Source organism: Protopterus annectens, chromosome 1.part0 (genome assembly GCF_019279795.1).
Source record: "Protopterus annectens isolate FY-2018-M chromosome 1.part0, PAN1.0, whole genome shotgun sequence".
Classification (NCBI taxonomy): Eukaryota; Metazoa; Chordata; order Ceratodontiformes; family Protopteridae; genus Protopterus; species Protopterus annectens.
Window position 1 is genome coordinate 843,471,777 of NC_056725.1, and position 14,388 is coordinate 843,486,164.

A 14,388-nucleotide genomic window follows, 5' to 3' on the forward strand; every position below is an offset into this window, starting at 1 on the left:
TCCTGGTTTTGATTCTTGAGGTAGGATAAGTAGATATCAAACAAGAGGGAAACCCAGTACTTAGCCCTGGGGAACTCCAAAGGTTATCTTAGAACTATTAGAAGATGCACCTTCCACATGAACTATGTGGGGTTCTGCCTTTCAGCCATTTAGTATCCATCCTACTTCATAAAGATCTATATTAACAATTTAAACTTCCTTAGAATTCCAGCATGAGGTATGATGTCCAATGCTTTGACCAGATCTAGATCACAGAAGGAACACAAGCACATCAGAGAACAGAGGTGTAATACTTCCTCAAAAAACTATAACACACAGGGGCTGAACCACAATTCTATCCTGTGCAAGATCGTGATGGGCAGTAGCACCCAACACATACAAGATGTAGGTCTTTACTGTATAAACAGTTTCAAATCCTTTAATATTTTATTACCATGTTTTACAGAGACGTAGCAGTCTTCTGTCTGCCTGAACTGCTCTTGAAAAACAGATGGCCTAACTAGTTGTAAAATCCACCTGTGCACCTATTTGTTGGCCTTTCCTTTCTAATGTTTGAGCCCTATTTTGAACTGTTGAGAAACAATCTGGCTGGTAATGGAAACAGAGCCATGTAGCTGTAAGCTCTGCAAACATTTCACTTGTCAAAAAATCAGTTAAGTAAAAAAAATTATAAAACTGCATTTGAAATTCTTGCTAGAAAAAGGGAGTAAAAGCACTTTAATAATCTGCATTATAAATTAATGGCAAACAAAAATATTAGACATAAAAGTTCCATGGCCTAAATGCTCATAATCCTCAGTAAAATGAAAGCAGTCTCAGGCTGGGAAATAAATATTGGGAAGGCTGATGGCATGCATACATACAAATATTTCAAGCTTGTGCAATAATGCCCTTCTAGACTTCCAATATTCTAAAATAAAACAAGTGTCTAGACTGTTCTTAAAATATCTAAGCTAGTGCTTGCTTTAGTGTAATTTGGTGGTCTGTTCCATGCAAAAGGTACTCTCCCAGAGTACCAGTTAGTACACTTCTCATTCCTGTAAAATTTTCTACATAAGTTGTCTGATGATGTAATACTACATTTTGATAACCCCAAACATACCCAGAGGTAGTTGTCTGTAAATGATCTATATACCTTAATAAGATCTCCTCTTAAATATCTAAATGAGGCACCGTACAAGCTCAGATATTTTAGTCTTTCATTATAAATTAAATTTTAACATCCATGGATGCCACTGGTATATTTCCACTGTGTACACTCAAGAAGAGTGTAATAAAATAAAATAAAAAACGCCACCACATGGTGTTCGCACAGAACTAGGTTTATTAAATAAAATCATTAAAGGTAATTAAAACCATAAATAAGCTAACACTAAGCGTTTTCACCCTTCTTAATCTAAGGACTTCATCAGACTAAAGCCATATTGAGTAAAGAGCTCATTTAAATACCTTAAAAAATCATATGACCAATACAGCATCGAAGCTTTAGCTATACTACATGGTGATTAACTACTTAGCATTATTATTAACAAATGTGAATGCCACTGTTCTATGAAAAATGTGTGAATTCGTAGTATATATGGGGGAACAATGAAGATTGTATTACGGCTTTACTGCAACAGCACATGGGGGATTTGTGAGTGGTGACTTTAAAATGTTACTTGATGAGTTGTTATATTGGTCACATGATTTTAACGTATTTAAATGAACTCTTTACTCAGTATGGCTTTACTCTGATGAAGCCCTTAGATTAAGAAGGGTGAAAGTACTTAGTGTTAGCATATTTATAATTTTAATTACTTCTACTGCTTTTATTTAATAAACCTAGTGCTGTGCAAACACCACGTGGTGGCGTTTTTTTATTTTATTATATTTCCACTGTAATCTTTCCAGTTTACTCATGCTTGTTTTCTTATAGGGTTTCCATGTTGTTATTCCATACTCAGGTTTTGGTCTAATGTAATTAACAAACAATGACTTCATCATTTCTGACTACCTAGACTTTATAAAACTATCAGTAACCAACTGACTGATATGATCAGAAAAACTCAATAATGATCTATCCTGTATACCCATACACCCAGGTCCTTAAATGAATCTACAGTTTCAATCAGTATGTGCTGTATTAAATATTCACCTTTCAATTTATATATCCCAAATCACATATGCTTAGTTTTGATGTATTTATTAGCATATTATTCTCCTGTGCCCAAGTGTTCAATTTAGTCAAGTTCTTTACATGCTTACAGATATGGCATGCCTGCAAATCAGTTTAACCAATTTCAGGTCATCTGCATATAGACTGTAGAACACCTCAGTTAAAAAAAGTCAGAAAGATGCAATCTAAACAGGTAATAACCTAGGACAGAGCCCTGTGGGACACCCTGAGTGTACTCAAGAATTCTCTTTTTTTTTCCTACAGCAAATATGTTATTCTGTTGGTATGTCTTTGCCAGTAAATCATTTTTAATTTCTGTGGCAACTACAGTAAACTGATTATATTAGTCATCTTATGAATGTCTGTGACTGTCTTACTATTTATTGTCTTTACTGGAGCTGTGCCTCATGGACCTCCTCTGAAAACATGTACCATTGCCTAGTTAGAACTTCCCATTAAACAAATGCAAATAAAACAGCAGTTACATATAGCTAATAAGCTTTTATGTCACCAGAATTCAGCACATATTTGCTCCTAAACAAATGGTGTAAACATATTTTTAAAAAATGTCTATAAGGAATATTCCTAGCTAGATAAAACTGCTCTAGTAATAGTTGTTATATGAAATATATGAACTGTGCTAGGGTTATGTATGTATGCATAATATGCTGGATAGTCATACTTCTATATGCTAGTAAGTTCAACAATAATGAATGAACTGGCATGGTAAACTTCTACCGGTGTAAACTATTAATTCTTTATGCTTAAAAAGTTAAGCTTCAGCACAAAATAAATTCTGCTGACGATCAACTTCAGCAACCTTAAAAAAGCAGAAAAACCAAAATGCAAACCCAGAGCAAGATACATTTTAGGGTTAAGAAGATAACCTACACAAACTCACCCTCCTAATTTTTAAAAACATTCTTCACTGTGTGTTTGCAATGTCTCCTTGACCACATACCCCTTTTCAGTGATTATTTTGCTGTTCTTAAGTCTCCATTAGACAAAATTCCATGTTTAACAGCAGAAGATGGTAGAGGGGTTAAGAGGTATACAGTAGCAAATCTAATTAAAGCAATGGCTATTACAATGACTGATCAGGGCCAATCAAGGGTTTATCAAACATAAATGAATTAAGCTTCCCAGGAGACCACTTCTTCCTCTTAAGGACGGACACTGCAGATTCAAACACATGTACACTGACACCTGATAGCAGACCCTATACACATGCCAAAGTATAAGATGCATATAAGCTCCAAATATGCAAAAATGCACTGCCCTCAAAAGAAGGAAACTTGTTATCATACTGTACAGAATGCAAAGTGTGCAACTCTAGATGATGACATGTTAATAGTTTTTGGGAGATATTCCTATGTTTGGGAACAGAAAAAAATGGAAATCTAGTAGACTATTATATTACAGTAAATTACTTGATTAAATCTCACTTATCATACCTGATAAAAGGTGCATGATAAGGTCGTATAAACACAAACAGACAGACGCCCACAAGCTGGGTTGATGTCAAAAGGATGTATTTACAAGTCCTGGAGAGAGCTTTTTGAAGTTGTTCGGCCCAAATCTTCTTATTGGTGGTACTGCCAACAAGACGACAAATGACATAAGAAAATTATTTCACTATAGCAAGTATAATATTGTAACCACAGTAATGAAATATACAGCAAACCACATTAGTCTGTTACCTAGCATTGACAATATTGCCAGCATTAAGCTCCACCATCTCCTGGAAACCAACAGCAAACAAATCTATTGGACAGTTGCCATCTTCTAAAAATAACAAAAGAAAAACGTGAATAAACATCACAAAGACACGAATTATGTATGCATCTTCAAAGAGCAATACAGACACAGTTCATTACAGCCAGCTTGTCACTATTATAGAAGCAGCAGTCAAGTTGTATTGTCACCCAGTACAGATGGCAAGATAAACCTGTACGGTTCTTTTCTAATTCTATTATGAAAAGAATCTCACTATTAAATTGTCCCGAATAGTGATGCTATGATAATACAGCTGATTATTATTATTAAACAACATGAACTGAAATCTGTATCATTTTTTTAAAACATTTAATAAATTATCACTCAAGATATAGACAAGCACACATTAACAGAAAAGAAAACAAACCATTTTAACATTTTTCCATTTAAAAACAACATATATTGCATATATTTTCTTTGCTACTATCATCAGTCCAACATTACAAACAAATTGCTGAATTCCTGCCTTCCCTTAAACCTCACTCCACCTCCTCCTGAACATTATTCTACATGGATTGTTCCTACAATTTCCATTTACTTCATGCAATTTGCTCCTTCCCTTTTATAATACTCAGTACCTCAAATACAGTTGCTGTAGACTTTGATTTCCATTTTCTAGTAATTGCTTTTCTAAGCAGCCAAGAGATTTAAACTTAGCAAGGCTTTACTATGTCTAGGCAATTCAGATGCTGTACCCCAGCTCAAAAGAATAATTTTCTTACAGCTATTTGCTCACCCAATAGTTCTGACAGAGTACTCTGTAGGGAATTTTTAAAATATGTCAACTCTTTACACTCACAAAACATATGTTCCTAGTTACCTCTTTCTTCTCCATCACACCTCCAACAACTGGCTATCTACTTGAGGAAAAAGTATTTCAGGTCTGCTTGTGGTATAAAGGTACCTATGCAAACACTTCCAAGCAAAAGTCCTAAACCTTCTTGACTTGGTTGCATACTTGAGAGCCATACATATGTCTTCCCATTATTTCCAGTTCCTCTGCCCTGTCTTTGCTAACCTCCTCTGATTGAGACTAAATTATCATGCAATATTTCATACGCACTATTAATTATCCCTTTTAAGAGCTACTTCTGTTCTAGATTCAACTAAAAAGACTGCCAGAGCAGGCCTTTCACATAAAATCTCCCTATTCTTTCATCTTTGCCTGTACTCTGAGATCAAGCCCCGGTAGGCAAAAAAGTCTCTACTCTGCAATCCAAATGTCTTCTTGGCAAAATCACACTCAACTACCTTTCCTGCTGAGTTATTTGCTCCCAAAATTTAAGTTCACTGCCAGGTTTCCTCTGTAAATTCCAACTACCTATTGCCTATGTTCTTTAGCTCTACTTGCAGTCATCCCTATTGCCAAAATCTCCTTTCTCATACTGGCTTAGTTCTTGGAATAGTTTTTTTCTACTTATGAATATAATATTCAGTGTGGTTATTATTCTCCTCAAGGATATGCATGCAAAATCCCACAGTATTTCTTGATCTTGCCCCTTGCTTCATCATCCCTTTCTACTCTGAATTATAACATTGTGCTTGTGTTATCTATATGAGTTTTAAGTAGCTCTAAAATATCACTTCAAATCAGATAAACCTAAACCACCCTGTTCTATAGGAAAGATCAGCTTATCCCACTTAACTGTTGTCCTTTTTCCCTCGCAGATAAATCCCTTACATTCTTTATCAATCATTGTCCACAACTTCTCCTCATGTTGATAAAAGTCTACCTGACCCATAGACTAAAGGGACTAAAAACATTTTCACTGCTTGTATCCTACTATCCTATCCGTATCCATAAATACAAGTTTCCATTTTCTCAATTTCTGTATTATCTTTTATTTAGTCTCTTCCCACATATCCTTAGTTGCCATAACAGAAGCCTTTTAATCCATACTCCTAAATACTTAACCTTATCATGTCCCCATAAATATGGGCATTGCTGAACCAATTTATGTGTGGTTACATAATTAATGGCTATAGCCTTTGTTTTATCTTCATTAATTTTATATCCCAAAAAGACCTGAAACTGTCTCAAAATGTTCCACAGAAGTGAGATGTCCTTTTTCTCGATCTATCAGGTACAAAATAATATCATCTGCAAATAAAGCTAACTTTTTTTTAATACCATTCCGATTACATCCTTGTTTTTTTGAGTCCCTTATTGTCATTGCCAGTGGCTATAAATATAAAGCAAATAAAGGGGAAAGAGGACACCTCTGCCTGGTTCCTCTGTTCAAACACAGCTTATCTGAGAGGAACCCTCTCACTTTAATTCTTGGTTCCAATTCTTACTATAGTCTTCTAATTAACCTTATTATTGTGTCAGGAAATGTAAATGCTTCCAGTGCCCTACTCATAAAATCCAAGCTTACTCTGCTTCAAGAACCACCACCTACAGAGTTATTTTCTTACATTCTGCCTCACTCTGGATCATCATAGTTCTAATAATGTTGTTAAATGTTTGCCTCCCCTACACAAAACCACACTAATATATACCAATCAATTTTTGGCAAGACCTTTGCCATTCTTTTAGCTAGTATAGACGTAAACACTTTACAGTTGGGGTTTAAAATTGAAAGGGGTCTGTAAGAAAAGTACAGTTGTGTACCTACCATAAATGTAGATGTTCGAGAGTATTCATTGTTGCAGTCATTACACTTGGGTTTTCCTGCTGGCAGGCTACCCGCAGTCGGCCTGAATTCCAAAGTCCTGGTCCGGCGTCGGTTGCTGTCGCCTCTTCCCTGACGTCAGTGCGCCAGGGGTATAAAAGATGCAGCCGACGCCATTTTCTTCAGTTTTTCTTGCCCCAGATGTCAGGTGCCCCCAAAAGGGTAGGCTAAAATTCTGCTTATAAAAAAGCATGCACTAACATAAACATTACCCTCATCTACAAGCAAATACACCACATAGGTTGTATAGAATAGAGAAGTACAGATAAGTCCCAGCAAAGAAAGGCGGATGGTGGGAGGGTAACCTGGACTACAACAGTGAATACACTCGAACATCTACATTTATGGTAGGTACACAACTGTACTATGTTCATCGTGTTTCACTGTTGCAGTCATTACACTTGGGTTGAATCCCAAAGCTGAGGTTGGGCAGCTGGGTCTAAATAGAATTAGGAGTGGCTATGAGGCCCTGCAGAACTGCAGTGGCAAACCTTGCTCTGGATTTAGTGTAAAGAGGTAAGTGGTAGTGCTTGTTAAAAGTGTGCACTGAACTCCAAGTTGCAGCCTCCAAAATTTCCTTGGTTGGTACTCCTCTGAGAAAGGCTGCTGATGTGGCTGCTGCCCTGGTCGAATGTGGTCTAATGCCCTTAGGCACTGATTTGCCATGCTGTGCATAGCAGAAACGAATGCAGTGTCCTATCCATTTTGAAATAGTCTGCTTTGAGATAGCCTTCCCTTGTGATCCTGCAGCATATGCCACTAAAAGTTGCTCAGTCTTTTTGAAAGCTTTAGTTTTGTCCAAGTAGAAGCGTAGCTGCCTGTGCATGTCCAAAGAATGCAGAAGTCTCTCCCCTTTATTCTGGGGATTTGGATAAAAAGTAGGAAAATGAATGGTTTGATTAAGAGCCACACTGGATACTACCTTTGGCATAAATGTTGGGTTTGTCCTTAGAGAAACCCTGTCTGGATGGAAAATGATAAAAAGGTTCCACTGCCATTAATGCCTTGCTGAAGTTATTGCTAGTAGCAGAGCTGTTTTCCATGATAAGAATTTTATGTCAGCTGTATTGGCTGGCTCAAAAGGAGGCAGTGTGAGCTTTTCCAAGACAAAATTGAGGTCCCATGTAGGTATCGGTGCTCTCCTTGGGGGTCTTATGTTTTTAGCCCCTCTGAGGTACTGCCTCAGCAGTGGATGTGAAAAAATAGGTGGATCCGTACTGTAATGAGCTGAAATGGCAGAAGCATGGATCTTAACTGATGAGAAGGATAGGCCTTTGTCCAGCATCTCAGTTAGGTATTGTAAAATCTGAGGAATATTTGGAACAAGTGGGTCAATTCCTTGTGCCTGATTCCAAGCACAGAATCTTTTCCATTTTTCTGCATACGATTTTCTGGTGCTGGGCCTCCTGGCTTCCAAAATGACATCCATAACTGCTTTAGAGAGAGGTGTGTTCTGAGTGGTTATATTATTTGCCATGCAGCCAGATTTAAGGTTCTGAGTTGGCAGTGCAGGATCTGATTGTTTTGTTGGGTCAGAAGATGAGGAATCTGAGGTAAAGTCCAGGCTGGGCCTTGAGACAAGCTCTTTAGGATTGGGTACCAGTGCTGGTGTGGCCAGTCTGGGGCAATCAGAATCATTTTTGGCTTCTCTCGTCTGACCTTTCGGAGTAACCTGGGGAGGAGAGGCAGTGGAGGAAAGGCATAAACTGTCCAGGGTTTCCCAGCTGAATGATAGAGCATCCACCTTCCATGCTTGTTTGTGATAAGTCCTTGTGCAGAATCTCTGTAGTTGGCAGTTGTGAGGGGAGGCAAATAGATCTATGTCTGGGCATCCCCATTTCCTTGTTATCATGCTGAAGACTTGTGGGTCTAGTTTCCACTCGTGAGGGTCCATGAGGTTTCTGCTTAGTTCGTCTGCCAGAGTATTTGTCTTTCCTGGCAGGAATTGTGCTTGCAGATATACTTGATAAGTCAGTGCTGTGTTCCACAAAGTCATGGCTTGCCTGCAGAGGGGGTAGGAATGTGTGCCCCTTGCTTGTTTATGTACCACATGACTGTAGTATTGTCCGTCTTTAGCAATAGTTGTCCTGGATGGATTACATCCTTGAAGGCTGTCAGGGCATTCTGTACAGCTAACATCTCTTTTTGATTGATATGAAGATGCATTTGGCTTGCGGGCCACGTGCCCTGAATACATTTTCCTGCCATGTGTGTGCCCCCCAGGCATAATCCGATGCATCCATTGTTAGTATCGGCCTGGCTGTGGGTAAAGTGAATGGCTGTCCCTTGCTGTGGTGACAGGCCAATGCCCACCATCGAAATTCCTGTTGCAGGCAGGGAATGAGAGTAATTATTGCTTCCAGGCTGTGGCAATGTTGAGTCCAAACACTTTTTAGATACCATTGTAGCTTCCTCATATGCAGTCTTGCATATGGAATTAGCAGAATGCAGGATGCCATGAAGCCCAAAGCCTGCAGAATTTTTCTTGCAGGTAACTGGGTTTTTGTTGCCATCATTTGGAAGTAGTGAGTCAGTTGCCTTTGTTTGTCTGGCGTGAGATAAGCCATCTGGGCAGTTGTGTTTAAGCTTGCACCCAGGAATATTATCTCTTGAGAGGGCACTAGTTTTGATTTCTTTTCATTTACTGTGTACCCTAGGCAAATTAGTAATCTTTTTACAAACGCCAGATGCTTTAGTAGAATGTTCTTGCTCTCTGCTTGAATAAGGCAGTCGTCCAAGTATGGATATATTTGAATTCCTCTTTGTCTGCAAAATGTAATTACTGGTGCCAGGCATTTTGTGAAGACCCTGGGTGCAGTAGATAAGCCAAAGGGCAGTGCAGAGAATTGGTAGTGCATTGAGCCAGCTATGAATCTGAGGTATCTTCTGCAAGACTGTCTGATTGGGACATGCAGGTATGCCTCTTTGAGGTCCAAAGTTATGAGCCAAGCCTTGCATAGCATGGGCAGATGTTGCTGCAATGTCAACATTTTGAATTTTGGAACGTCCAGAAAAGTATTTAGAATAGACAGGTCCAGTATTGGTCTCCAGGCTTTGTCCTTTCTGGGTACCAAGAAACGTCTTGAGTTAAATCCTTGCCCCTGCTCTTGCTGTGGTACTCTTTGAATAGCCCTCATGTCCATGAGAGATGAAATTTGCTTTTGTGTCTCTGCCCATTGATTGTGTGGCAGGTCTGGCATACCTTTTGCCTTTGGGAGGGTGTGAAAGTGGAACCTGTAGCCCTGAGAAACAATATTCAGTACCCATTTGTCCTAGGTGATCATGTGCCAATTTTGAGAGAAAAGTGCTAGCTTTCTCCCTAAGGGTGCTGCCAAAAGGAAAGTGCTTGGCATTGGCAGTGGGAAGTCATTGGGACTGTTTTCTATATGGTTGTGATTTGTCTTCTCCGCTTTTGGAGGCAGAAGCACCCCATTGTTTAGGCCTGTATGAGCCTTGGGGCTGAGATCTGCCTCTAGGGCATCTGTATCTGCCTCTTTGTGGCCTGTCTGACACTGGAAAGGACCAATTCTTAGAAGGCCAGTTCCTGCTAAATCTGCGTGGCTGAACCTGTAAGAAATCCTTTACTGTCTGTATAGATTTTGCTTTATCTTCCATTTTCTGTAACACCTCTTCTGCCTTAACCCCAAACAAAGTATCATGCTGTAACGGAGCATCCAATAATTTTGCTTTAACATGATCAGGCAGACTCTGTTCCTTTAACCATGCATGCCTTTGAATGACAGAGCCTGTAACTGCGGCCCTGCAAGAAGCCTCTAGTGAATCAAAACCACATTGCAAAGTATGCTTTCCCACTTGTTCAGCTGCATGCAATAAATCCTGCATTTCCTTGTTTTCAGGACATTCAGTGTTTGTCAGCATTTTCTGTTTTAGCAGAGACATCAGGTATTGCTGATATTTAAGCATGTGAAACTGGCAGTTTAAAGCCCTTATAGCTAAAGTAGCAGAGGTGTAAACGTTTTTCCCCCATCTGTCCAGCGCTCTAGAATCCCCATCAAAGGGAACAGGGTTTTTTGCAGTGGAAGCTTTGACCCCTTTGGGACCCTGAGATATAGTTTCTGGGTCAGCAGCAGGGTTTTTATAAAGAAATTTATGAGAATCTGGAACCCTGTAGTACCTATCTGGCTTAACTGGTGCAGGGGGTAAAGAATCAGGAGACAGACTGGACTCAGAAAATACATCATCTACAATGTTTAGCACAGGAGGAATAGCAGGAGGTCTGTGTTGAGGCAATAAAAGGAAGTCTCTGAGCCTTTTCTTTGATTCTGAATAATCTTGGCTCTCCCAGTGGAAATGTTCCCTCATGGTGTGCAGGGTTTCCCCAAAAGAATAGTCTTCAGGAGGAGAGGCTGAAGGGATATATTCTTCAGCATCAGAGTTCTCATAGGGAGGAAGAGAATATCCCTGTTCTGAAGAGGAATCAGAAGAAATAGAAACCTGATCAGAAGAATCATAGTCAGTGTCTTGCCTAGGCCTTATGAGGTATTTGCTTCCCACAAGAAATACAATTGTTAACTTTTACTGACATTGGTCTGGAGCAAGAAAAAGTTTTCTGAATGGGGTACTTAGCTTTATTGAAGACTTCGGATCTGAAATTCAATTTCGAAAATCTCAGGAGTCGGCCGACCAGCACTTGCAAACTGCTTTTGCTTCGGGCATCGCGTGGCAAGAAAGACTGAAGAAAATGGCATTGGCTGCATCTTTTATACCCCTGGCGCACTGACGTCAGGGAAGAGGTGACAGCAACCAACGCCAGACCAGGACTTTGGAATTCAGGCCAACTTCGGGTAGCCTGCCAGCAGGATAACCCTAGTGTAATGACTGCAACAGTGAAACACGATAAACATCTGGGTCTAAAGGGTCTTTGCCAGCTTTAGGTAACAGAACCACCACAGCTTTCTTCAAAGATGTTGGTGTTTGATCTCATTTTAAAATACTGTTAAACAAAAACTTCCAGATCTTTATCACTTTCTTCCTGCCTAATTTCCAAGCTTCCACAGGAATACCATCTGTTCCTGGAGACTTTCCTGAAAATCAATTACACATCACATTTTTAACTTACCACCTCCTATCTTAATGGTTAGTTGATGAGCCTTGTTTTCTTCTAAACTTGGCATAATTATTTCATAAATATTTCCATTTGTACTCTTTCCTTGATTTCCACATTTCTCTGATTTGTACAAATTTTTATAAAATGTCAGAAATATCACCAAAACCACTACATGATCTCTGGTTATTTTTCTTGTTATACGTTTAACGACAACTCTTTCAAAGTTCTGTTGTCTAAGTCATTGTGCTTAAGGAATTTGTGCTCTGGAGTTATCAAAAAAAAAATAGTTGCTTAACTGCAATCTTTCTAAACTCAGCATATTATAAAGATACTCCATTATTTTCCCTTTAGCACTCTGCATTTGCTCCTCCTCTTGTTCTGTGAGGTTCTCCTTATTCAGCAATACTTTAACTTTTGTCAGCCCCTCTTAAGTAATTTCTATTACTCCTTAACCATATCTCTTTCTCTTTTATTTCAACCCTGTTTTTAAACTCCATTTTTCAGTTTATCCCAGTCACTTAGCTATAACTTCTGAAGATATTTCTACCTTCCTAATAACTCTCAAATAATTTCCACTACCCATTCCTTAAATTTATCTCTAACAGGTAGGTGAGAAAGCGCCGGTGTCTTATTTTTACTTCATTACCCTGTATTTTTATCTTAATTTTTATTGGTGTATGATCAGAAACAGTTATTGGATGTATGTCGAAGCTTTCAATGAAATGCACATGCTCCTGTGAAATATAATTTCTATCTAATCTAGCCCAGTTACAATACCTTGGGGAATAACATGTATATGCTTTATAGCCCACCTACAAGTTTAACAAAGTCAACAAAAGTCCATTTTAAGCCACTTGTTCTTGTAAAACCATATTTCACAAATGTGATAAGATGCTTTATAGTCTTCCATTTATTCACAAATTTCAGAGTTGCCGGTCTTCTTCCTGTTCAACTCCATCTTTCAACACCAGACTTTGGTTCAAGTCGAAGGTACTGCTGATTCTTCCAGACAACTTCTGTGCATTCTATCTCTCGAGCATTTTCCTCTGGAGCACTGAAAAAAGTTTCCCTGGCAAAGTATATCTCTGAACCTTCTGCTTGCTGACTCACTTTTTGTTGAATATACTTTTTTTTATTTCCTCCATACCATGTTCTGTGCAACAATGATTTTGATCCTCCAGGGAAAAAACACTCTGAAAACAGCTGGATAGAGCAGCTTTAATTTTAAATCTGACTTTTAACATTTCCTGACTGCTGGGATAAATTTGCTTCTCTTCTGCCTGGTGTACAGTTTATAATAATTTTCTGGAAACACTCTGCTGCCTCCAATTTTTAATACTTTGCCCTTTTGCCACAATTTTGTTAGGATCAATTATGTCTGCTGGTATGATTGCATCTTTATTAATATTGGTCTTGGCTGCTTTCTCATGGCCAAGTTTGGAGCATACACTCCATTTGGCATTTCAATTACAATTTCTTCTGTGCAACACTAGACCAGTTGCTTATTTGTAGTTTTATAACATTAATATAGTCTGTTCCTTCCTGTTTCTCTGGTACAGTAGAAACTTCAGGTTTTCTGCCCATATTCTGTCATCTAACTTTACTATTTTTTAAACAGTTCTTCTTGAGAAACCTCATATTCAGCCAGCTTTTTCTTCAATTCAACCTCAGATTTGTTTTGAGTTTTATCAGTTCACCTGAATGGCTAGTTAAAACTTCTTCTATTTTCATAGCCTTTTGTTGTTTGACTTGATCATTTATTTTAATCGCCTCTGACTACATTTGATTAATTTTTTCCTCTAAATTGCTGGAAGCCATCTCTTGAACCAAATCTGAAGCTTGAACTGCTTTTTGTTGAACTGCAGAATCCCTCCAAAACGGTGTTTTCTCTTCCCCTTTTCTGGTTGATTTTCTTTCAGGTTTTCCAAATTTCTTCTTTGCTGGCATCCAGGTAGTGTATTTTCTAGCCAGTATCATAAAAAGGCACTCTTTTTTCTTAGTTTCTGTTTTCACCTTGGGAGAGCTGAAGTTATGCTGTTGATTAGTGTACAGCCATTACCATGTAATTTCAATTCCCCTCCCTGCTCCATAGTAAATTGGTCATGGATAGTCAATTTGTGACCTGCTATTATATGATGTAAGCAAAGGTAACATCTGCATAGACAAAGCTGACGATAATGCTTACCCAATAACACAAAAGGAAGAAGACACTCTGATGCTCAGTGATGTTCATCTATTTTAGGCACAAAAAAGAAAAAAAAATAGAACACTAGGAAAAAACATGAAAAAAATGCAAACAGCAAACAGTACTCACATTAACAATCCAGTTTTTCTAACTTACAAAAAAAATCAGGGAGGCATAAATACTTAGCAACAAATGCTACTCTTGATAGAAGACCACTGGATTATGAGCGGGTCTCTCCAAACCCAACCAACTTATTATATGTTAAAGAAAGACATCTATGCCAAGAGCTCCATCCTGACAGTAAAGCAAGAAGTGAATCTTGACATTTCAACTTATATGGCATCTAGATCCATACAATCAATGTACCACTGTACTTGGCCCTCATCAGATGCATTATAGAGTAAAATGCCCCCTTTGGTATGTACCTGCCCAGACACATGCAGCAACTGGAACATCCACAAAGGTTCCTTTCAAAAAGAATACAGGGAGTAAACACAATGTCCTACAATTAATGCATCAAAGCCCT

General features: G+C 38.5%; 1 protein-coding gene across 1 annotated transcript in view; it reads right to left on the reverse strand.

Annotated features, from left to right (window-relative positions):
- The window catches only part of SYNJ2 (synaptojanin 2), a 1,514,156-nt gene that overhangs the window by 368,552 nt on the left and 1,131,216 nt on the right, over positions 1-14,388 (reverse strand). Inside the window, exons 14-15 of the mRNA XM_044063657.1 lie at positions 3,859-3,943; positions 3,613-3,753 (exon numbers count right to left, since the gene is read on the reverse strand). Coding sequence (XP_043919592.1) covers positions 3,613-3,753; positions 3,859-3,943 — 226 coding nt within the window. The remainder of the gene's footprint in view (positions 1-3,612; positions 3,754-3,858; positions 3,944-14,388) is intronic.